This window comes from Micropterus salmoides, unplaced genomic scaffold (genome assembly GCF_014851395.1).
Source record: "Micropterus salmoides isolate LMB-PRFRI ecotype aquatic unplaced genomic scaffold, ASM1485139v1 Ms_hic_scaffold_2, whole genome shotgun sequence".
NCBI classification, from domain to species: domain Eukaryota; kingdom Metazoa; phylum Chordata; class Actinopteri; order Centrarchiformes; family Centrarchidae; genus Micropterus; species Micropterus salmoides.
This window is the reverse complement of record NW_024041150.1, coordinates 25,201,755-25,225,772: the sequence shown is the minus strand read 5'-3', so window position 1 is coordinate 25,225,772 and position 24,018 is coordinate 25,201,755. Positions and strand designations below refer to the sequence as shown.

General features: G+C 41.2%; 1 protein-coding gene across 1 annotated transcript; it reads right to left on the bottom strand.

Annotated features, from left to right (window-relative positions):
• Window positions 1-22: 22 nt before the first annotated feature.
• On the bottom strand, window positions 23-22,035 carry arhgef15b (Rho guanine nucleotide exchange factor 15b). The gene is made up of 16 exons (XM_038732276.1): window positions 21,710-22,035; window positions 15,906-16,421; window positions 12,970-13,935; window positions 12,818-12,872; window positions 12,144-12,184; window positions 11,522-11,796; window positions 10,435-10,595; window positions 10,037-10,189; window positions 9,554-9,683; window positions 8,454-8,528; window positions 8,014-8,106; window positions 7,762-7,916; window positions 6,219-6,386; window positions 1,793-1,878; window positions 1,588-1,692; window positions 23-1,109 (listed from the first exon to the last, which is right to left on the bottom strand). Exons 2-16 carry the CDS (start codon window positions 16,330-16,332, stop codon window positions 934-936), a joined length of 3,066 nt encoding a protein of 1,021 aa, XP_038588204.1. The 5' UTR covers window positions 16,333-16,421; window positions 21,710-22,035; the 3' UTR covers window positions 23-933.
• Between the last annotated feature and the right edge of the window lie 1,983 nt (window positions 22,036-24,018).

The window sequence follows — 24,018 nt, the reverse complement described above, 5'->3', positions numbered from 1 at the left end:
TCACTGAATAACAAACAAAGAGTTTAAAGGACAGACTTTTATTAAAAGCACTACCACTGTTCTGAAGGAGAGAATCCCCTCCACCCCCCACTTACTATTTACAGCAAATTGTACATATACAGTGTATCTTCACGGGGGGGAGCTACAGCAATACTCCACAATGGCCAGTGACATAAGCTACAAGGCTAGTGGACAGCACAACGATCTGAAACATAATGGCACAATAGCTCAGCCCACATTTACATGCACTTTCAAAGCTGTTGTTCTTGATTTGATGCCGACACAAGTGTTCGTGTAGGTCTGTGTGCTGAGTTTTAGTAAAAGGCACTTCCTAATTAAATTTCTTTGCAGGTCCATCATGTTGTGTTTAGTTTTATCATAAAAGAAAGTATCATAAAACATGTCATGTCCTGTATTCGGGCCACCTTGTTGCGACTGGTTGTTGTGCATGCCAGGAATGAGAGGATTCAACTTGTGCGTGCGTGTGACAACTGTGGCACAAGAGGCGTTTACGGGAACACCCGACTCTTTTCTTTGCAGCCGGTCTGACATTTGGACAATCTGGTCGAGCAGCGGCTAGAATGATCGGCATTTCCAAACTGCAGCTTTCACAGCAGAGCACGATGACACGTCAACACAGGGCTATGTGCTCACAAGAGGAGGCGCTGCTGCTGCTGCCAGACGCTGATCTCTGTTATTGAATGCACACATGCACATTCAGTGTCAGTAGTAAATGATCTACCTCAAGCTCCCAGCTGCTTAAAGGCACACTCACACAGTTTTTAAAAAGGTGACGACTGCGTTTCTGGTATGATGTCTCATGATAGTCACCCTTCTCCTTTTATCTTTCATTTCGTCGTTGTTAGAAACTGACACTTCAGCTAATAAAGCTCCCGGAATAGTCTGAAGTGTTTCTCTCCATTTATAGTCCTTTTAAAAATTATCTCTGTTAACGGTGTTGGTCTTGGTGACCATGCCCGCAGCCTGCATGACTCTGTAGCGCTCTCGGATGTTTCGCCGCCTCACGTGCTCATTGGTGATCTCGATGACGTTTGCCTCGGGGAACCAGCCCTTCTGACCGTCGGAGAGGCGGATCCCTTCATAACAGCCTGGGAGGAAGAGGGGGGAGATAGGAGGAGAGGAGAGGAGTGGGTTGGGGTGGGGGGAGAACAAACAAGGGAAGATTGGAGGTTTCTGTATCGTTCATGCAAGAAAGTCGAAAGAAATCAATAAACTGCTACGGTGGAGGGGGTTTGAGGATTAAGGCAGATCAGGGTGTATAAACAAGCAGAGTCAAAGGATAGAGCATAAATGATGCAAAGTCATGTTAATACATTTGACTTCTTTGATAGGAAACCTGTCTGAAATCTTACTCTGTCTAGATCCACAGACTGATAATGTCAAATCTGAAAAATCACTGGTAATTTGACAGAAGCACAGATTGAAAGCACTTAAAAGGAAGAGATGTTTCCTGTATGCAATCATCTTCTCTGAACGTATTTTAGATTTCAAGGCCAGCTCATCTCCGCGACAGTCTGCCACATAAAAAAATAACTTTTTCTTCTGGGTTTCCCTCCACGTTCTTACCCTCGTTGGTTTTGCGGAGGACGTTGATGATCTCAGTGGGCTCCAGGGTGAGCTCATCTGCCTGCTGGGCAATGTACTGCTCCACACACTGCACCTGAGGACAATCTGACATGCACGCAAAAAAATGTATAAACATGAGAATCTGTGGATGTGTGTGAAACGCACAAAACCACATGCTGTAGTATCACTTTGTGTGCATCCTCACCCCAGTCCTCATATATCACTTCTTCTTCTTCTCTTTCTGGGTTGGTGGGGTTGGGAAAAGCCGCCATCCACCTGTGCATGTCTGACCTGTTGACAGAAACAGTTGACTTTTTAAATAAAAAGAAGCCTCAGATTTGTGACAAGACTTAAAATGCCCGATGTTATGCTCCAACACGTCCCTGCTGCTCGGCCTTGTTACATGTTGCATCTGTTATTTGAAACATGAGGGTTGTATTTTGTTTGTTGTTTTGGAAAATATACAAAGAACTGTGGAGCAAGAGCGCCTCTCAAATCATATTTAAAGCCCCCATGTGAATAATTTTTCTGTGATCCTTCTGCATCATTTTGTTTGTAAAAAGAAATTAAAGACAATCCTGGAGAAAATTGTGTGCAGTTTATGTGTTGGTTTCAGGCCACTTTCCCTCAAATCCTGCACATGGTTGATGGCCAATGATAGATCTCACTTGTTTCTTCTGCCTTGAATTAAATGATTCACTTGTAATTTGCTCTTGATGACTACTTTAAGTCTTAGTAATATGTTCTGAAGTGCTACCCATTAGGAATTAGTATTTTACTGTCGAGGTGGTGTCCAGCAAACGATGTGGGCTTTGTAGATCATTGGCGGACTTTCTGGGGAAGACCTGGTCTGATCCGGAGAGACGGCATCCATCCCACTTGGGAAGGAGCAGCTCTCATTTCTAGAAATCTGGCCAAGTTTATTAGTGGACCAAATACATGACAACCCAGAGTTGAGACCAGGAGGCAGAGTCGCAGTCTAACACACTTCTCTGCCCTTCTAATTCAGCAGTTACCCACCCAAAATCCTACGCAGAGTCGCAGTCTAACACACTTCTCTGCTCCTCCATTTCAGGAGTTACTTAGTGAAAATCCTATAGTGACGTGTCTGCCCCCCGACCATCGAAATTATTTAAATCAAAGGTAAACAGAAGAGGAGCTGTGCATAAAAACCTCGTAAAAATTAAAACCACAAGAGCAATAGTGCAAACCAATAGGAAAATTAAATGTGGACTCTTAAACATCAGATCTCTCTCTTCTAAAGGTGTACTAGTAAATGAACTAATATCAGATTATGATATTGATTTATTTTGTCTTACTGAAACCTGGCTGGGTGATGGAGAATATGTTAGCCTAAATGAATCCACCCCTCCCAGTCATATTAATACTCACATTCCTCGAGGCACAGGCCGAGGAGGTGGAGTTGCAGCTATCTTTGACTCTAGCCTACTAATCAGCTCTAAACCTAAACCAAACTATAACTCATTTGAAAGCCTTGTTCTTAGTCTTTCGCACCCAAGTTGGAAATCACTGCAACCAATTCTCTTCGTTATAGTGTACCGAGCACCTGGCCCGTATTCTGAATTCTTATCTGAATTTTTGTCAACTTTAGTCCTTAAAACGGACAAAGTTATTATTGTAGGGGATTTTAATATTCATGTGGATGTTGAGAATGACAGCTTCAGGACTGCGTTTATCTCTCATTAGATTCAATTGGCTTCTCTCAGAGTGTTCATGAACCGACTCACTGTTTTAACCACACCCTCGACCTTGTTTTGGTGTATGGTATTGAAATCGAACATTTAATAGTGTTCCCACAGAATCCCTCTTTATCTGACCACTGTTTGATAACTTTTGAGTTTGTATTGCTGAACTACACGCCATTGGGCAAAAACTTCTATACAAGATGTCTGTCTGATAGTGCTGTAGCTAAATTTAAGGATGCGATTCCATCAGCTCTAAATACATTATCTAGTCACAAAGTAACAGAGGAATTGGCGTTCCACCAAAGTGGAAAATTCTCGTTTAATTTGGCAAGATAGTCTTAAAACTTATAGGAAGGCCCTCCGTAATGCCAGAGCAGCGTACTACTTGTCATTAATAGAGGAAAATAGGAACAACCCAAAGTTTCTTTTCAGCACTGTAGCCAGGCTGACAGAGAGTCACAGCTGTATTGAGCCAAGTATTCCCATAGCTCTCAGTAGTTACGATTTCATGAGCTTCTTTAATGATAAAATTCTAGCTATTAGAGACAAAATTCACCAAGACCTGCCCTCAACTGGCAACAACTTATCTCTTAACTCAGGAACCTTAGAAACAGCTGTAGAACCAGATACATGTTTAGACTGTTTTGCTTCCCTCAATCTTTACCAACTAACTTCAATAATTTCTTCATCTAAACCATCAACCTGCCTCTTAGACCCCATCCCGACTAGGCTGCTTAAAGATGTTTTACCCTTAGTCAGCACCTCTATACTAGATATGATCAATCTATCTCTATCAACAGACTATGTACCACAGTACTTTAAAGTAGCTGTAATTAAACCTCTTCTGAAAAAGCCCAAACTTGATCCGGATGTTTTAGCCAACTATAGACCTATATCTAACTGCTTTTATTAGATCTTAGTACTGCATTTGATATCATTGACCATCAGATCCTATTGCAGAGACTGGAATATTTCATTGGCATTAAAGGAACCGCTCTAAGCTGGTTTAAGTCCTATTTATCAGATCGATTTCAGTTTGTACATGTTAACGATGAGTCCTCCATGCACGCCAAAGTTAGTCATGGAGTTCCTCAAGGATCTGTCCTTGGACCAATCCTCTTCACTTTATATATGCTTCCTTCAGGCAATATTATCAGGAAATATTCCATAAGCTTTCATTGTTATGCAGATGATACTCAGTTATATCTATCGATCAAGCCAGATGAAACTCATCAGTTAGCTAAACTTCAAATGTGCCTTCAGGATGTTAAAACCTGGATGACCTGTAATTTTCTAATGTTAAACTCAGATAAAACTTAAATAAAAGTTATTGTTCTGGGGCCTAAGCACCTCCATGACGCATTATCTAAAGATATAGTTTCCCTTGATGGCATCGCCTTGGCCTCCAGCGCCACTGTGACGAATCTTGGAGTTATCTTTGATCAGGACATGTCGTTTAAGTCTCACATTAAGCAAATTTCAAGGACTGCCTTTTTTCACCTACGTAATATTGCGAAAATCAGGAACATCTGTCTAAAAATGATGCAGAAAAACTAGTCCATGCATTTGTTACTTCTAGGCTGGATTACTGCAATTCCTTATTATCAGGCTGCTCGAAAAAGTCCATTAAGACTCTTCAGCTGATCCAGAATGCTGCAGCACGTGTTCTGACAGGAACCAGGAAAAGAGATCATATTTCTCCTGTTTTAGCTTCTCTTCATTGGCTTCCAGTAAAATCCAGAATAGAATTTAAAATCATTCTTCTTACCTACAAAGCTCTTAATGGTCAGGCACCATCTTATCTTAAAGAGCTCATAGTACCTTACTACCCCACCAGAGCACTGCGCTCCCAGAATGTAGGGTTACTTGTGGAGTCTCCAAAAGTAGACTAGGAGCCAGAGCGTTCAGCTATCAAGCTTCTCTCCTTTGGAACCAGGTTCCAGTTTGGGTTCAGGAGGCAGACACCATCTCCACATTTAAGAGTAGGCTTAAGACTTTCCTCTTTGATAAAGCTTATAGTTAGGGCTGGCTCAGGTGAGTCCTGAGTCCATCCCTTAGTTATGCTGCTATAGGCCTAGACTGCTGGGGGATTTCCTATGATGCACTGAGCTCCTCTCTTCTCTACTTTCTCTCCCTCTATATGCAACCTCATCCCATTATTGCATGTTACTAACACAACTTCTCCCCTTTCTGGTAGTCTTGTGCTTTCTCGTCCCTCTCCTCTCTCCTGCTATCACTTCCTGCAGGTGTTTCTGGCTCTGGAGCTGTGGAGTCTGGATCTGTGGCTGCGAGTCACCTGCTGCCCCCGTGTTCCTGCTCGACACCCTCTGCTGCAACGACTATTGTTGCTAGTCCTATTATTGTTATTATAATCATTAACATTACGATTGTTATCATTAACATTACTATAAATATCTGTACCATTTTTCATTTAGTCTATAGCAACATCACCTTTACTGTCTGTACCTCTGTGTTTGTATATTGTGTAGGCTGTCTCCCCCCCCCCCTCTCTCTCCTTCCATCCCTCTCTTTTTCTCTCTGTTCCTCTTCTGCCCTCTCCCTCTCTCTCTCTCTCCCCCTCGCCCCCCTCTCCTTCACCCCAACCGGTCGAGGCAGATGGCCGCCCACCCCGAGCCATGGTTCTGCTCGAGGTTTCTGCCTCTTAAAAGGAAGTTTTTCCTTGCCTCTGTCGCCTTGTGCTTGCTCTTGGTGGGAATTGTTGGGCTTCTGTAAATAGCATCACAGAGTACGGTCTAGACCTGCTCTTTTATGAAAAGCGCTGTGAGATAACTGTTGTTGTGATTTGGCACTATATAAATAAAATTGAATTGAACTGAATTGAACTGTACTTCATATGTAGATTGTAATGATTGATTACTATTCTCATCGGTCAAATCAAACCAAAGCACATGCAGAGCAACTCACTCCGAGGGAGCTTTGAACACCCTTTCCAACATGCGGGCCTGGTGGTTTTCCAGCAGGGTGAGGCTGAAGCAGTGCTCGGCAGTGCCGGCGATGGTCCCACCTTCTTCTATTGGCTGCACCTGCACCAGAGAACGGTGGGCGTGGTCAAGTACCACAAAACGCTCCGCACTGTTCAAGAAAAAGAAGGGTGAGTTAGTCGTTTTTTATAATAGGGCAAAGTAGCAAAATATTAGCTAATCAATACCTTTAGGAGCTTAAAGGAAATAAATATGTAGACTAATAAATTTTGTGAATTATTCTCTTAATTATAATTTTATAGCAGTGATAAAAACTGGAGCATGTGAAGTATTATGCAATTAAGTTGCACTTTGTATAATATGCATGTTGTATGTCTTCTGTATTTCATATCTATGTGGCAATAATGGCATATTTGAAATCTTCCTCTATTCCTCTGAAATCTCTTTTAACTTGACTTCCTGCTACATTAGAGGAACTTTGGAATCATTTCACTAGTGACGACACACTTTTAGAGACTCATGATTGCTCTTGCGGTCTGCAGTAGTCACATTCTCCGTTGTTAGTGGCGTTAAGACAGCTTGTCAAACGAGGCAGGTGGAGATATTTTCTCCTCTGCACAGCGTCCAAGGAGAAAAAATATGAAGCATCCTGAACAGTGAGATGAGTCCACAGACCACTACCAACCTCCCATAACTTAATAATACCATTATTGTTAGCAAGGTTAATGATAAACCGCAATTTATGATCTTGAATCTAAATCGCAGTACAATGAAGCTACAGAATAAGTGGCTTTTTACAGCAGCTACTTCAACAGAGTTTACTAGCAGCTGTGTAGTTGTTGGCAGTTGATTCAGCTCTGCCTCATAAATTATAATCAAAGATGCCCAATTGTGTATGAAAAAAGCAAATTTTATTTATTTTTAAAAAATGACACTGATGGGTGACACACATTGATAATATTTAGGCCACTGTGATGTAGGAACGTGTTTGACACAACCTAACTTCTGCTGGAATTCAAGAGGAATGTGACTGAAATGTATCAGTGTCCCCAGATAAAAATGCATTCTGAGAATTTCTGACGTAAAAAATGTTAACAAAAGCCGCGAGGCCGCTACTTTCAGCTAAATGTAAACATGTTGATGTTTAGCAGGTGCAATGTTTATACTATGTTCACCATCTTAGTGTGTTAGCATACTGACATTCACTAAGTAGCACAGTACATCTGAGGCTGAATATCATTTGTTATCGTCATTTGGTCATAAACCATCAAAATTTTGACCTGATGGTGGCGCTACATGAAAAGAGTATCACCAAAGGCATTAGGATTCATCCTCCGGGAACATGAAGGCCTACAAAATTCAGTCAGTCCATCTGATAGTTTCAGTTATTTCAGACTAGACCAAAGTTGTGGACCATCCTGCTAGTGTGGCCTAAAATGTGTAGAAATGTTGCAAATGTTGACATATCTCAGCCCCTTTTGTGTTTGTCTATAATTGGTGCTGAATACCAATCATCTCTGCCTCACCCTTTCTTGGCAGCAATGATGAGCAGATCATTGAAGAGGAAGAAATAGACGGGGGTGAACTTTGCCCTCATGTTGAAGAGAGTTCCTCCTTTAGACATTTCCTGCAGCTCTCCCTTCTTCTCCAAGAATCGTGTCTGTGAAATGATCGGGATGGCCTGGAGAAGACGCGACCATTTATCTCATTTTCAAAATAAATGTCCAACTAAAATGCTGACAAATAACACACGTGTATGTGTGTGTGCTTGAGTTTACCTTGAGCTTGTCAAACTCCAGTGTCTGAGACACATGGATTAACTCCTCCATCTGTCTCATCTTTCCCACCTGTGTGTTACACTCATCAATGATCTGTGTGTGATAAAAAAACAAAACAACAAAAGACAAGATATTGAAATATTAATCGAGAGATTCATTTTGCTTTTCACATTTTGCTGTCGTTATATATAAAACTGGCCGGGTCTCATTGGGAGTATCGGGTTCATTTCTTTGAAATTTACCCTGTGATGACTCCCTGGTTAGTACTGCCTTTGCCTTAGTGCTACATATGAGTCACTGTCCCTGCAGAGCTCAATCAATAGGAAATCCTTCACTCAAACAATGGCTGACGTAAACATTCCAGTGCAATGCAAAGCACTGAGACTCAAATTATATGAATTTACTGGCAGAAGGTAGGGTGAAGAGTGAACGGTGTTTACCTTCGACAGCGAATCCAAAGCCTTGGAGGCGGCCTGCTCCTCCGTCGTCTTCTCCTTTGTTCTCTTCAGGATGTTCTGAAACGACAAACAACAACTTTCTATTTCTGCAACAGGGCGCCTTTTTTAGCAACTGAATGCAAACAGAGTCATTAATTTGAGGCTAGGTGTGCCCATGTGTTTGCTTATCTGTCAAGAGGTAGTGACGAGTTTAAGCAGGGGAGATTATGCTGGAACTCCACAAAGCAACACACCGTGATGAACTCAACGTGTTGACAAGTAAACTGATAACACTTTCATGCCGCTGCGTTAAGTATTAAGCAATTAAGGAATTATTAGTATTAAGGAAATTAGCTTAGCATTAAGACTAGAAGCACAGGAGACAAAGTTTTAAAAAAATACTCCTATAAATGGCCTCTAAAGCTCACTAATCTACATGTTGTATCTCTGTTGTTTAAGAAATATTTGATGTTGAAATATACAGTATGATTGGCGGGGGTCTGGGGGGGTCCTCCCACAGAACATTTTGAGCATTAAACTCTTAATTTCCTGCATTCTAGAGACATTTTTTGCACCAACCTATGCTGAAAATGTCTTTCTTTATATAAAGGTAAACACAAACCTCAGGTGGCAGGTGACAATTCAAAATATATAAATAGGCTATAATAGAATATAAAGCAGTAATCAGTAGGTTTTTTTGTTGTTGCTTAAAGTTCCTTTCTTGGACATTGCACATTTGTTTCTTCTAGATTTAAATTGCATTGCATGTTTTCTTATTGTGCAAATAAACCTTTCTCAAAGCAATTTAATTTGTTATTTCTTGTTGCAAGCTATTTTTCAGGAGATTTTTAACAATTGCTTTCAAAAAGTGGTCACATCCCCAGCATCCCCAGTGTCAATGACACCTTTGGCTGTAACTTTTTATTGGTGAACAGCAGTTCGAGCCAGAGCCTGGCTAGCTGTTTCCCCCTCCTTCCAGTCTTTATGCTAAGCTAAGCTAATCACCTCCAGCTGTATTTATCAAGCTATTGTACTTATTCTTCATTGTTTGAAGTGGCAACACGTGGATGGTAGAATTTTACAATTCCCATGATGCCTCTCACCTCAACGAGCATTTTGATGCGTGTTATTCGCTGGAAGGGCAGCAGCAGGAAGGACATGAAGGGCAGCCGCTGGCATAGAGGTGACTCTTGAAGACGAGTGATGACCGTAGCAAACGCCACGTTGTTCTTCCTGTAGACACACATAAATGCCAAGTAATGCAGCTGTAATGTTCCTATGCTTATGAAACAGAGAAAAGGAGGGAGACAGGAGATTTCAGAGGATACAGTTTCATTTAATGGCAGTGTTTCCGCTCATCTTTCGTGCTCCTGCTTCCTATCTGATAATAATAAGACATTTACTATGAGGAAGTTGTAGCTCCCCATGCTTTACAAAATGCTGTGGATGAAAACAACATATTTCTATTTTAAAAAAGCAGTTAAGATCCATTCAGCTTGCATTCCTAAAAGTCCTATCTTATCTCTCCCCGTCTAAATTCTAAGAAAGAGGGAACTATCTGGAGAAGACAGACTGTTGTTCCTTACATGAGACAGGTGTAGGTCTTTTCCTGGTAGATCTGGTTGCGGACATAGTCGATGTAGGCAGGGAAGTTGTGTTGGGCGTGGTAGTGAATTATGTCACAGATGTCAGGGAAGACAAGGTCTGAGAATATGCGGTCCTCCAGGTCTTTCAAGAACCTGTGGAGTCAGACAGCAAAGATCTGAAGAAAGCTTTTGAACCGTAAAGAATAACTAGACAAAGACAAACAAAGCTTAAACTGACCACCACCTAGCCTCAAATATGGATATGACTCATTACATCTTTGCTTTTCCTTCCTGTCTCCAGAAACACCAAGTGACCTCGCGGCAATTCGAGTCATGAATCGCCTTCCTATTTCCCTTTTCCTTTATCTCCCTGCCTCCTTCCTCCTGCCATTCCTCACCTCTCGCTGACCTCTCTGACCCTCAGGATGTTGGAGAAGAGGGTCTTCTTCTCTCTGATGATCATCGTCTCCTCCAGCTCCCGGCTGTCCAGAAAGTGTTCGGTCAGAACTCGCAGCGACCGCAGGTAAGACGCCTCTGATGTCATAACCTCAAACATACTCTGCCAAAGAGAAGGTGAGTGATGTGACAAATGAGCTGGAAATTAAGACCAAAAAGTGGATCAACATGGCGTACAAACATAACACTTACAGCAAAGATTTCTTTATCCTACATGTGTGGAGAAAAAGACACCACTCGCTGAATAAAATGCTTCTTTTCAGGGAGTCATTGCTTAAGGCACAACTTACATCTAAAAGTTTGAAGGATTCACACAAGTTCAGGTGATCAACAGCAAGAATGACTGTTATTAACAATTATTTCTAATATGAAAGCCCTTATTAGCCCACAATAGACCCCCAGATGACATGTAAGTAAAAAAGTAAGGGAGTAAGAAAACAGAGAGCCAAACGATAAATTGAAATGTAAATCTTTTTTTCTTTTATAATATTCTCCATAAATGATATTGAAACTATCGTATTTTTTGTGAATGAATCCATTTCTTAAAGTGTACTGCCAAATTGATTTGTTGTTTTTCTGTTTTTACTACAATCTGTTTTATTGGATTCAGAATTGTATTTGTTTTTATTTCCTCTTCTTATTGTTCGATTAAATCAACAAATGACCAGGTTTATTTACAAGCCCCCTATGTTTTCCAATATGTATTTTCTGGATGTGTTGTGTCGAGATTATGAGAGGCAGGAACAGAAGTGCATCACTTCGTCTACGTTAAAGGATCCTCGCCTGATGTCGGAAAGTTGGAAGAGTGACTATAAAAGCTTTCATGGAGTGGCGATAGAGTCAATCAATATTATATTACAGCAGTGGGTGGTAGACTGAGGCAGAGTGGACCTTAATTTATATAAAAACCATCACATTATTACTTTAAGATGTGATTTAAAAGTTAATACTGCGTCTCCCATTTGTCTTCTCCTTGCAGCATTGATTTTTCCTCATGCAGTCTCTCCTCAGTACATTAGCCTCCCTCACCTCCTGGTACTTGCACTGTTCAGGGGTGAGCTTCTCCAGCACCCCTCCCTTCCGAACAGCCGGGAGGTCCTGCCACAAGGTGTTCTGGCCCGGTGTGGGCACAGGGATGCCCCTCGGTGCTTCATTTTCAGTCCCTGTACCAGTTCCAGTCTCGGCGTGACGGGGTGCCCAGTCCATAGCAAAGTCCACGCTAGTTTTACTGATGTTACGGCAAACTGTCTGGCGTCGGATCTCCTTGGTGATGACAGTGGCACGGTACGTCTGGTACAGAGGTTCTGAGGGGAAACAAGTCACAAAGGTTCCTAATAGTAGACCCCAGTACGCAAGTAACACACACACAAAATAAGACCAGTTTAATCAAAACTACGCACTAATTTTAAACCAGAATGACACATTAACTGCAAAGGGCAGACTGAATGTGAATAGTTGCTCTAAATGTGCAAACAAAGTATTAAATTAATGGCAATCATTACAGCTCATGGAAAAATTCACCAAATGATAATGGCGCGTGACCAACATCCCAACATACTGAGATTGTATCCTGTTAAAAGCATTACTGCGACATTGGCCTGACTCATCTTTTTCTGTTTCTGGTTTGTTTGTTACAGGTTGTCAGGCTTACCATCCTGCAGCCGGGGCTTCCAGTTGAACGAAAACCCCCTCCTGAGGGAAGTATGGAAAGAGGAGACAGTGATCAGTCGGATGTTATGAAACCAAACTGTCCAACATAAGATTGAATGACACAGTTAATGATTCCTCCACACTCAAGAACATCAGTGCTGTCTTAAATGATAAGGCTCGTGAAATTATATATTTTTCCTACAGTCAACAAATCCCACAAAAAGAACAAAACCAAAAATGTGTTGGTCCGCCTCCAAATACTATCCGACTTCCCTACTCTGTCTGCGGCTCTCAGCCCATTGGCTCCAACTCAAGACTTCAGTCTTTTTTAAAAAGGCAAAATTGTTGCGCTGCAGTTTTTAGCCTTACTGAAACAGGAGTAAATAGTACATTTGCTGGGGACTATTTTCAGCCATGGATTGAATCACATTTGGAGCTCCAGTGAGTATTTACGGCAGCAGGATTAAAATTAAACTACAATGCCCATGTTCAAGGTAATAACACCGATGTGTTTCTGGACAATAGAGGCTTATGTCGCAGAGGAAAAAGCTTTAACTCATTGATAGTTTGGTCTTTTCATGATTTGTTGACAAATAGAAAAATATAGAATATCGTCTGCCTTATTCTTTGAATGATGTAAGTAGGAGGTAAAACGGGGTTGGAGTGAAAACTCACGGCTCTTCCAGTGTGTCCTCTTTCTCTTCTTCATTCCCTCCATCCTCCCCTCCTTCTAAAAAGACAAGACACTTTTGATTACACAGAAAATGAACAACTTGTGCATCATTTATAGCTCATATCAGGCAAAGATAATAATGTTCGGTACAAACCGCTTTTGGGTGTTAGGGATTGCTGCGAGACATAGCTGAGCCTCCGGGGATCTGTCTTTGGCGGTGGAGGTGGGGGTCTGTGAGGGGCGGAAGGGGGTGGAGTGATGGGCCGCTGGGGGCTCAGCCGGCTGGCGGCGAGGCTGTTGGTGGACGAGGGCAGCAAGGTGCGCCACTCCTCCAGCGTGGGCTGGGGGAGAAGAATGCCGCCCCGGAGCGCCAGCGTGAGGCTGCGGCTGTCCTGATTAACAGGCATCCTCGGTGGGACGACGGGCACCACGTCGTGCGGGTTTGAGGTGGGTTCTGTGTTCTTCTGAAACTGGGACGTCTGGTCTGTGAGTGAGGTGCTGTTGGACAGTTTAGACCGGCGGGCTGGTTTGCGCACTATTACTGGAGTGGGGTCGAACGCTGGAAGGGTGAGCTCGTAAATATTCTCATCTTCATCTTGGCTGTGAGTTTGGAGCATTTGTGGTGATGGAACACGTTTTGGGGGAACTGGGGGAGACTGAGAGCGAGTGACAGCAAGGGAGGCGAGAACAGAGGCAGGGCCCGGGTCCGAACATCTCCTGTGACCATCAGCGATCAAAACACCCAAACTATGGTGGAACTTTGTCTTTTCTTGTTTCAACACTTCACTTTCATCAGCCACAGGAGTCTTGTCCACCTCATCCCCTGCCTTGTGGTGCCCTCCCCCCTCTGCCTCCTCATCCTCCTCCCAATCCTCCCCATTCTCCCCCCTCTGCTCGTCAGCATCGTTCTCATCCTCATCTCCACCTCCAACCTCCTCCTCCTCCCCACCATCATCCTCATCAACTGGCACCCATATTAGTTTCATGCCCGGACACTGGAGGTGGCACACACAGCTGCAGCTTGCGTCACAGCAGGAACCGAGAGGCGTGTGTGAACTGTGCTCCGCCTCCACTTCACCTCCTCCAATCAGCTTCACCTCCACCTCTTTTCCATCAGGGGCTGCATCAAAAAGAAGCAACACAGAAACTGCTTTGAAATGTTCATGAAAATGGGAGAACAGTTGTCACATCTACAACATTTTCGTGTTTCTATAGAAGGTAGTGGCTCAATTTTCTCTCCACATCCCAGTCTAAAGCACCAAGCTAATGAGTGTGAATGAGCTGTTTCCTGTCAGCTTCTTTCCTACATGTGCATCCCCAGATAGAGCTTTTATCCATTTCCATCTGCTCTCCTCACAACAGCTTCACGTGGCCCACAATGGACTGTCGAGTCAGCGGTTCATCACTATGCAAATGCAGCACGTCTGCAAGTGGTGTGTTCAAATATTCATGGGAAGTTTGGAGCAATGCATGAGGGAGGCGGGGGGGGGGGGGGGCAAAAGGAAATGGAAGAAGTGAAGGTAAGATCAACATCAGCAATGTTTATTGAGATACAGTGCCAGCATACAACGTGTGAGCACATGCAACGCCAACACCAAAGGCCATCTTCTAGCCCCCCAGTTTATCTTTCTGTCTTTCCCCATACTGTCAACCTGCCTGATGTTTAGCCTCCAATGCATTACCTACCTCACGTTGAAACCTAATGGTATCACACTGATTTGCACTTTAATCTGTGGAGCCAGTGAGTTCCTGTAAACATATAAGATTCCCAGAAAACACACGTGTCTGCTAGCTTGATGCCTGAACTACAGTCTCTCCCCTTTTAGTCCAGCTGTTGTCACCCTGACAAAAAAGAGAGACCGAGGTGAAGAGCTGGAAGGTCAGTGAACATACACTCACGAGGTCTGCTAATGACCCAGAGCATGAACCTGCCTTACCTTTCCTGTTAGCTGGTTTAAGCCCACTAAGCCCTCGCACTTACATAATAATATAGTTAAATGAAGATGCAAACAGAATTGAGCTGTTCAGACATGTGCTTGCATTAAGTTAAATTCGATCTCCACATCTGCTCAAATAGCAACTGAAGTTATTAATTAATCAGTATTTCGAAATTGGATTAATAGTTTAGCTTATTTTCTCTTGATCCAGCTTCTTCTTATATATGAGGATTTGCTGCTTTTTACTGTTTTAGATAATTCTATATTTAATATGTTTGGGTTGCCGACTGTTGGGTCAGATAAAAAATGCAAGACGTTAACTTGGATTGTGGTAATGCAAAATGTAAATTCAAAAGGAAAACTGAACTGAAGACAGATGAATCGATACTGACAATAATCACTAGTTGCAGCCCTGATTACCAGTGAAAAGCAGATATCCATCAGTACTGAAGGTATGCGGCTATATAGGCACAGAATGTCACACCTAAAGGCTTCCTGTTGCTCAGAGGGAACCAAAACAAGGAAGTGAGTACAGAATGTGTAACTGCGGAGGGAACTCACAAATCAATACAACCAATAACATGCTACGTCTTTGTGTTCCTCTTTTGTTGAGTCAGGATAATGCTGAACATCATGACACAGCAAAGGGCATCCCGTCAATAAGCTACAGATTCAAACAAATCTCCAAAGATTTAATAAGCTTTACCTTTACGAATGTATAATCACCAAGCAACAACAACAACAACAACAACAACAACAACAAGGACTAGAGGATAAGAAGATGATGAATGGAGTGATGGATATAAATGCTTGTGCCTTATCTTACTACAAGTAAGCACAGCGTGCGTCACTTCCTGCTTTCACATTACTCAGGAGCACAGACACACACACACACACACACACAGACACAGACACGCACACACACATAAAACATTTTAACTTCATTTTATAGAAATCACATGACATAGCTTCCTGATTTTTAACATATGAAGTTGGGAGAGTGACAACTGGAAGCAGTTTTTTTTCAGTACTACTCTCGCCTTGATCTGAGGATAGATTTGTGATTAGTAATTAAACCTCACCTTTATTATTATAATCCCAAATCCCATTAAACACACGGGGCGCAGGAAAGTACAACAACAATCTACAGTACCTGATCGACCTCCTTCCACGCTGATGCCGTCCCCCTCCTCTCCTCCCACAATCCCTTTCTGCTTCTGCAGGGTGCGGGTTCTCTTCACAGGCAGCGGAGGCGCCTGCTCTCGCCCAGTCTGAAGCGGCAGGCTGGTTCGGCATGGTTTGGGCTTTATCGTAGGAGGCCTTTTGAACTGTTTACTTTGCGTGAGCTCTGCAGTGCCATTGGTGGGATGTTCCTCCAGTTCATTCGGCACAGACTTCTGTTTGGTAAACTTGTCCACAATGCTCCTGACCTTCCCTCCAGAAAGGCTTGGACTGCTGTCTCCCAGAGGAGGGAAACTGGTTTGCGTGGACGGTTTTGGAGGGATACCCGGTCTCGTTCTGGCCTCAGGTTTGAAGGCTGAAGGCGACGTGGGCCGTTGGGATGCTTGCTGGACAGACATGGTTGCTTACTGTGTGTTTCACTCTCAGCCCTGACCAGTCAGAGTTCAAGTTTAGATGGCAACGGTCAACGTGAGCACGTCTTCATCACCTGATGAGTAAAGAGTTTAAAATTAAGTGAGTTTAAATAAGTTTAAAACCAGTCTGATATTATATCAAATGCAAAGTTAATTAAATTATTAAAAGAGTACTTCACAGAGTTAACATTGCAAAGTAGTAGTAAGTATCGATGCAGCAGAACCAGAGATTTTGTCTTTTTTATTTTTATTTTTTGTCTTTTACAATTTCAAACTTCGAACTGGTCTTCAGCCCCGAATAACAATGACTCAAGTGACATCACCTAAGTCAATTTATCAGACTTTGCGCAGCTCTCTCTGAGGCCACAAAATGCTTTACGGGACATTTTTCACCTAGTCGTACTCCTTCAAGATCTTTAACTTTACTTGCTTGTGTGTTTGCGTGTGTAAAATCGGTGGTATTTCTTATATATTATAAGGTCGCAAGATATAAAGATAAGAAGTCTGACTGGTTTAAGATCCCAGAAGAGTAACCTCTGTTGGTTCATTGTCATGGTCGCTTGGTTCGTTAGTGCTCCTGACAGTCGTTATGGTCGTTGGAGACACCCGAGACCAAGTCTGAACCGCCGTCGTTGGCATTGTCACACGAAGTCAAACGTGTGTACTGATAAGAAAACAATTAAAGAGATGAGAAAAATAAAATACACAGATATTTTTCTGTTACAGAAAATTTTGTTTTTATACGCCATTTTTTCTAATTTTCTTTCTTGTGAAATACTGCATTGTTTCACCTCCTCAGGCTCCATAAATAGCCATAACCATATATGGAGGCACAAGCAGACCACTTTATTTCATGTACTGTTCTGGGGATGTCATGCCCAGTAGAGAGCTAACAGGTAATGCAGAAAGAAGAAAGATAGGAATGAAATAAAAGTCAGACTTGAACTGGAAACGTTACAATTACACGGTGAACCCATTGTTTACAGTTCCCAAAGTTTTTGTCTTGTGGGCTCTTAAAATGATTCACCAAAATTATAGTCATTTTCCATTACAGTATAATCTTAACATCAGACTTTAAGCTCTGTGCTACAAATCCCCCTCTGAAGTTAAGACCTCAGAGGAAAATTGAACTTTGCTTTGTAAGGAACCCGCTCATTTCTAGTGAGATCACGTGAGATGTGAGCCGAGTAGTGTGCCTACAGCACTACAAGGTGACGCAATGAAGGGAAGATACGGCTACAGATCATTGATTGTTCCATTGTGAAGTTCCCTGACATCCCTGTCCAACTTCTTACAAGTGTTATTTATTACTGACTCACAGCTGAAAAGGATGATGTTGTTTATTAATTTACTGTTTTAATGACTGGAAAGAGTCCGAAGCATGACCAAAGATAAGGTTTCCATTTCAGACAAGATAGCAAGAGTCAGCCTAGGAAAACTTCAGATTCATTTCAAATGTGATATGATTACCGATCGAACGTAAAACAACACTGTGAAGTTGTGAACACAGAAAGGCGATCCTTCTTTGGTTTGCTGTTAATGAATGTGTAAAATAATAATGTGTAGCAAGCTATAGATGATTCATGACACACAAGTGTAATTCAATTAGTAGTTACCCACGGTTTCAATACAAATGTATATTTATAATCACCCCTCCCTGTTCCCTGTCTGTTGGATAGCTTTAAGCTCCTTGTAATCTTTTACCTTTCAGTGCTCTGAAAATGTTTGTTTTAAATGTCTGTGAAGATTCTCAGTCATTCAGGTCATAGCTATCAAATGAAGGTTAAAATCAAGGGCAACTGGACGTGGTTAAAGACACTCGAAGACGTTTTGCCTCTCATCTGAGGGGCTTTTTTAGTTCCAACTGGCTGAAAGGGAATCCCAGCCATTTAACCTCTGCAGGGTTCGTTAGTGATCCTGGCTGTTTTAACGACCGTCGTTGGCATGGTCACATGAGGCCATGTTTTCATTGGCATTTGCACAAGTCCTGTGCTACAGCATTGTCTGAGGTCTTTACATACCGGTAGATGTAAACATTTTAAAAAAGTGAACCTACTGTGTACTGCTATCTCGTAGACAGAAAAATCCTGAAAAACCTGCAAATGTTGTAATTACAGATGAACACACGCTGACACCCGTTACTGCAGTAAATCTGGATTGATTCAGTTCAAACACTGACCTGTTTCCTTATTCAAAGAACTCTAGTTAAACGTGGCACTTCTTTCAGCCTGTGTCTATGAAAAGAAACATGATTACACAGTGAAATTCAATTTCCATTTTGGACGACCAAATGGCCACGCTGCAGATTCTCACCATGTGTTTTGTTGTTTAGATGATGCGTGTGCAACAGCTGATGTAATCCCAAACCAAACAAGGGTTAGTCATCTTCTGAGTCATGCAGCACACAAAGCAGAGATCCAGAAGAAGACGTTGCGGCACTGCTTTGTGTGACTCTCTGATTTATGGGAGTACACACACATTGTTGAAAGGCTGCAGTCAACAATCATTTTTCTACAAAGATGCAGTGATTATGTTTCAGATTGACTGAGATTGATAATGAAAGTTGCCTGTCACAGAGGCCAACGAGCAGCTGGGAGTCACATGAACCCCAAATATCTATAGTTGTTTCAAAACAATCAGTCGATCCCTTAGTTGATGACAGAAATAAAACCAAAAACTGGTCACAGCTTCTCAAATATGAGACTTTCCAGCTTTTCACAGCTATTTATATATAAATGTAATATCTTTGGGTTTTGGACTGTTGTTTGGGGGAAAAAGACATTTGAAGGCATCATCCTTGGGTCTGGGAAAACATAATGTGCATTTTTAACCAACTGGTAAATTGATAATTAAATTGATAAAATGGCTAGTTGCACTCCTATTAATCACTGTTGATAAGGTGATTAAAAATGACCCTGCTGCAGGAATGAGTCCTAAAACCCAGAAATGACTTGGCATTTGTGCACTTTTGGTTCCCTCAACTCGAAGTCACTGGGTTTTTGTGAATGGGTTTTTGGTTAGATGCCTGAAATAAAGTCTGTGGTTAACACAAGCTAATCCCTTTATAGCCGAATGTTAGTTTTTTACTTCTGGTGATTGCGCTGACGCCTCAAAAACCATCAAAGTGGTTCATCGCATTCATACAGTGCTTTTCTTATCTACTGATAACCAATCCAGGGATCAATCAAGGAACCTTCTGATTACGAGACGACGGCTCTACCTCCCCAATGTGTATTATAAACTTTTGTTTTTTTAATTTATTGCAATAATCCAAAGTCCAATTGAAAAATCTTAAAGTCTTCTGTGGTTCTGCAGGGAGTTTTAAGAGTTTAAGAAAATAGGACACTACTGGGTTGCATTATGGGAAATGTAGGATGTTTTTGGAACTTGAACCACACTGTAGACATAAAGTCAGGATATCTTGGCCTCTGCTGAATCAAAATCTATTTCTCGCAAGTCCCCCAACTTTATGCAAGAGCAACACTAAATCAGTCTTTTCATTCATTAAAAGTGCTTTGGGAAAGATTAGAGGCTGTTCTTTTCATGTACAGTGCAGGCAATTTCATATAGAGTTGTGACCGAACCAGTGACAAATAAAGTAATCAAGATAAGTGTCTTATACAAGCAGGCAAACAGTATCAAAGATAGCAATTTACTATTTTTTTTATTTCCCCACACACACAGCTCACTAAAGTCAACAACACACAGGCAGCAGCTGTTTGTAATTGAGATGTTGTGCACCATCTAGTCAGACCAGTTTGAATGGTACAGCATGTGTCAGTCAATGGGACAGACAGGGTGTCACATTTCAGTTTGATGAGAAAGCATTTCTGGGCTGACAACTAGCCATGTATAAAATAATTACACAATACCAGAACGCATGGCATGAAAACATCTGGAGGTTAATTATGAAACAGAGTAGTTTTATAGCCATGCAACTGTAGCCATTTTCTAACACTCCTTCTCTTCTCCTTCAATTTCTTGATTTTCAAGTTACACCGCTCTCAGGAACATTTCGAGACATGTTTCAGAATTAAAGCTACTAATAACTTCTTTTATAATCTCATCAGGAGTCATGATATCACTACAGCAATGTATGTGCGTGGGTGTGTGCAGGTTTCACTTTTGGCCCTTGGGTTATTATGTTTGTCCACAGGGTGACATATAAACCTTAAATAAGAGTGTGTGTTCGCTCACGAAGTACTCACAGATGGGGGGGGGGGGGGGGGGGGGGTAACACATTCAGATTGTCTGTTAATGCACTTATAGACCAAGTAAGAGACTAGACTTGAGGTCACAAGTCCCCCCTGACTTTCTTTCAATCAGCCCCCCACCAGACTTCACGTCTCTATTGTCTCCCTTTGCTTTATTGACCTGGTTAGTTCAATAGCCACATCCTCCAGTCTACTGGACCCCTACACACACTCTGGGTCAGTGGGCCAGCCATTCATTCCAGTAAGTGTGCTTGTCCTGGTAAATCCAATACATATCAGAAATGGTGTGATCCCTTAAATCAGACCAGCTTGAGAACAATCCTTGCCTTCAGTGCTTAATAAAGAGGGAGACCATTACCACAGTGCTCTGTGTGTGTATGTGTGTGCTGTACAGTATGCCATCTGCTCAGGAGACTAATGGGACAGTGTGTATAGAGAATGGGTAGGGGGGCCTTTAAGAGAGCTACCATTACAATACATGTGATATGTGTGGAAGCTCCACATTGGACAGGAAGAGGGGACAGAAAAGGTGTGTGGGTAAGGAAAACACACACAAACAAACACACAAGGGGTGGGAATCCAGGGAAGAGGAGTAAACATATAGAGCTGGTTTGGTGACATGAGTGATGCATAGATATGTAAATCTAAATATGCTATTTAGGTCTTATTACGATTGTGACATGGGGAAATGTCTCAGCTGAAGCTGCAATAACTTAGTGGCCTAACCTAAATGTTAATAACAACCCAACATAACAATTATTAAAGACGAATTGTGTGTCAAGGGCAGACTATTCATAAAAGTTCAAATCAAAGTTTGTCTAATGGTCTTATTTGTATCCTTAAATCGCCAATTATATGGCTTAGACCCGTACTGATACCTTCCCACCTTAACAAAATGGGAAAATATGCCAACATATTCAATTACAAGATTATTCTGCAGTAATATCGCAAGGGTTAAAATAAATACTTTACAGTATTTTAACGTCACTTTAATCTTATAAAACCCCTGGCAAGTAATACAAAGGATTTCCATAAGGGAACAGGTGCTTACACACTCAACCTTCTAAGGCAACCAAACCGCGTCGGCTAAACTACCAGTAATTAACTAATCTCACTTAAAACATAAATTAACAAACAATAAAACTCACCGATCTTATTCAGACATGCCTGGATCTTTATCTTGAGTTATTCGGCTGCAGTGTTGTCAGTCCTGCATAGTTAGCTTTGGCAAGAAAAAAGGTTTTAGGTTAAAATGGGTCCAGGTCGCAGATACATTTACTTTGAACTTTAACTCGTCTCGCGGAGGAAAAAACGGTACTGTTAATAAAATAAATCCCCAACGTAAAAGCGAACCGGTTCAGTTTCTTATTGTTTCTCTGACAGGCTTGTAGTCTGAGCACCCTTCATCCCCTTGTTGTTGTCTCCTTTGTTACCACCAGCATTTATGAGAGGATAGGACGGGAGGTAGGAGTGAATCAACCCCCCTGCTGCCGTACCAAACCGCCAACTCACACACAGTAACGTTCAGAGCTTCCGGTAGGGAATTTCAAAATAAATCAACACAATTTCAGGCGAGACACCACAGTTATCCCATTGAAATTTTACAAACTGAAAGTATACATAAATAGAAGCTTAAAAAAACATATAAATACAACTGTTTATGTTTTTTTTATTTAAAAAATACAGCTATTTGTATATCACCCAAATCCATTTTCAGTCATATGTGTGATGGACCTTTTCCCCACATCTGTACAGATAAAATTCCACATAAAATGAGAATGATAAAAGATAAATGACAAGGCTTACAGGAAACATGCCGTTTTGAGAAAAGGCTGTTAAAGATTAGCTAACGCAATAAAAACACACGTATAAAAATGACTGTTACTGTCCCACAAACACATATCTTATGGATATGATTTATGGACTAGCTAACCTTGTGTTCTAGAAAACAAACCTTTAAAAGATATATGGTTCAACGTGGGGAGAGTAAAAATACTGGTCGAATTTTATATGGAAAATGCTAACAAAGATGAATTTTTACGCGATCTGCAGTTAACAGACTTGGTAATAATTGTTGCAAAATAACTTGAAATCAGAAAATTGACAGAATCAAAATCATGATTTTGTACAGTGGTGTCTCACCATAAACTGCATAGGTAAAAGTCTTAAATATGTCAGAAAACAACCATTTGAGCAATTATCTCCTTTCAAAGTGATTAACAAGTGTAGGCTTCGTATTTTATCCTACATTCTCAACCAGAAATCTTGCTTACATGATTTTGCGTTGATGGATTTATTTTGGTACTCTTATTTTGAAAGCCAAAACGCATACTTCCGGTACTTTGGTTGTTTATTGTAAACTTCTTGTTTGGTCGTCCAACCTACTAACACCAGAGAAACTCTGATTAGCCTCTAAATATTTATGGTTAGTGTTACACAGTGTTGTGTCTTATGTTACTTACATTGAAGTCTGTGTTGTTTCAGTAGGCATAATAAACAATGGGTTTATTTATAACAGAGATACTTTACTGCCACTTTTTTAAAAATTAAATCAGAATGGACAACCTCTCAATCTCACAATTTTTTTTGAAGCACTGATATGATAATATATAATGATATCGTACATAACTAACTCGTTAAGGTTACTGACATGCCATAACAGGTCCATTGAAAGGAGGTGCACGGCTGATACAAACGTCCCTCCCCTCCCCTCTGTTTTCACTTTGGTGTCCTACTCCCACCTAGTGCCTTAGTTTGGAACAGGCGTGAAGTGTCTATTAAACTAGAGAAACTGGATTCTTCAGAGATTACAGTTTAATGTTTTATAGTTTTCACTGCCACAAGGAGTCAAAATAGTTTGAATAGTTCTGCAAATCTACATCTTATGGAAGCCCGTTTGTGCCATGATCAGAAAAAACAAGTAACATGATAAACATTAAAATACTCAAGTCATCAAGTCAAATTTGAAATTTATAATTTAAAATATAGATTTACTCAAATTTATAATTTGAAGATTTCAACGTAGTAATCTATCTCATTATTTTGACTCAAAATCATATTTTGACTTACTATTATCACTTTGACTTTGTATGTCACACTTTTGATTTACTATCTCATCGTTTTCACTGAGTAATCCAAAACTGTGTCATCAATTTGACATAGCAGGTCCAAATCTTGATTTGCTATCTCATCATACATTTTTCTTTAACAAAAATTGTTGACTTATTACAAAACATGAAGTAGAAAGCCAACATTTAACAATATTTTTTCTATAATTTGTCATTTGTCATCTATTTCTCATTTTTCGTGGTGAAAGTGGGCTCCATATTCTCAAGGCTGCGTATAACTTATATACTTTATAAAAAGTGTGATGACTCCTTTAGAGCACACAGGCTATTATGAATGAGAAGTAGACCCGGTTAGTTTGATGTACGTGAGTAAGTTCCCGAGGCTGATA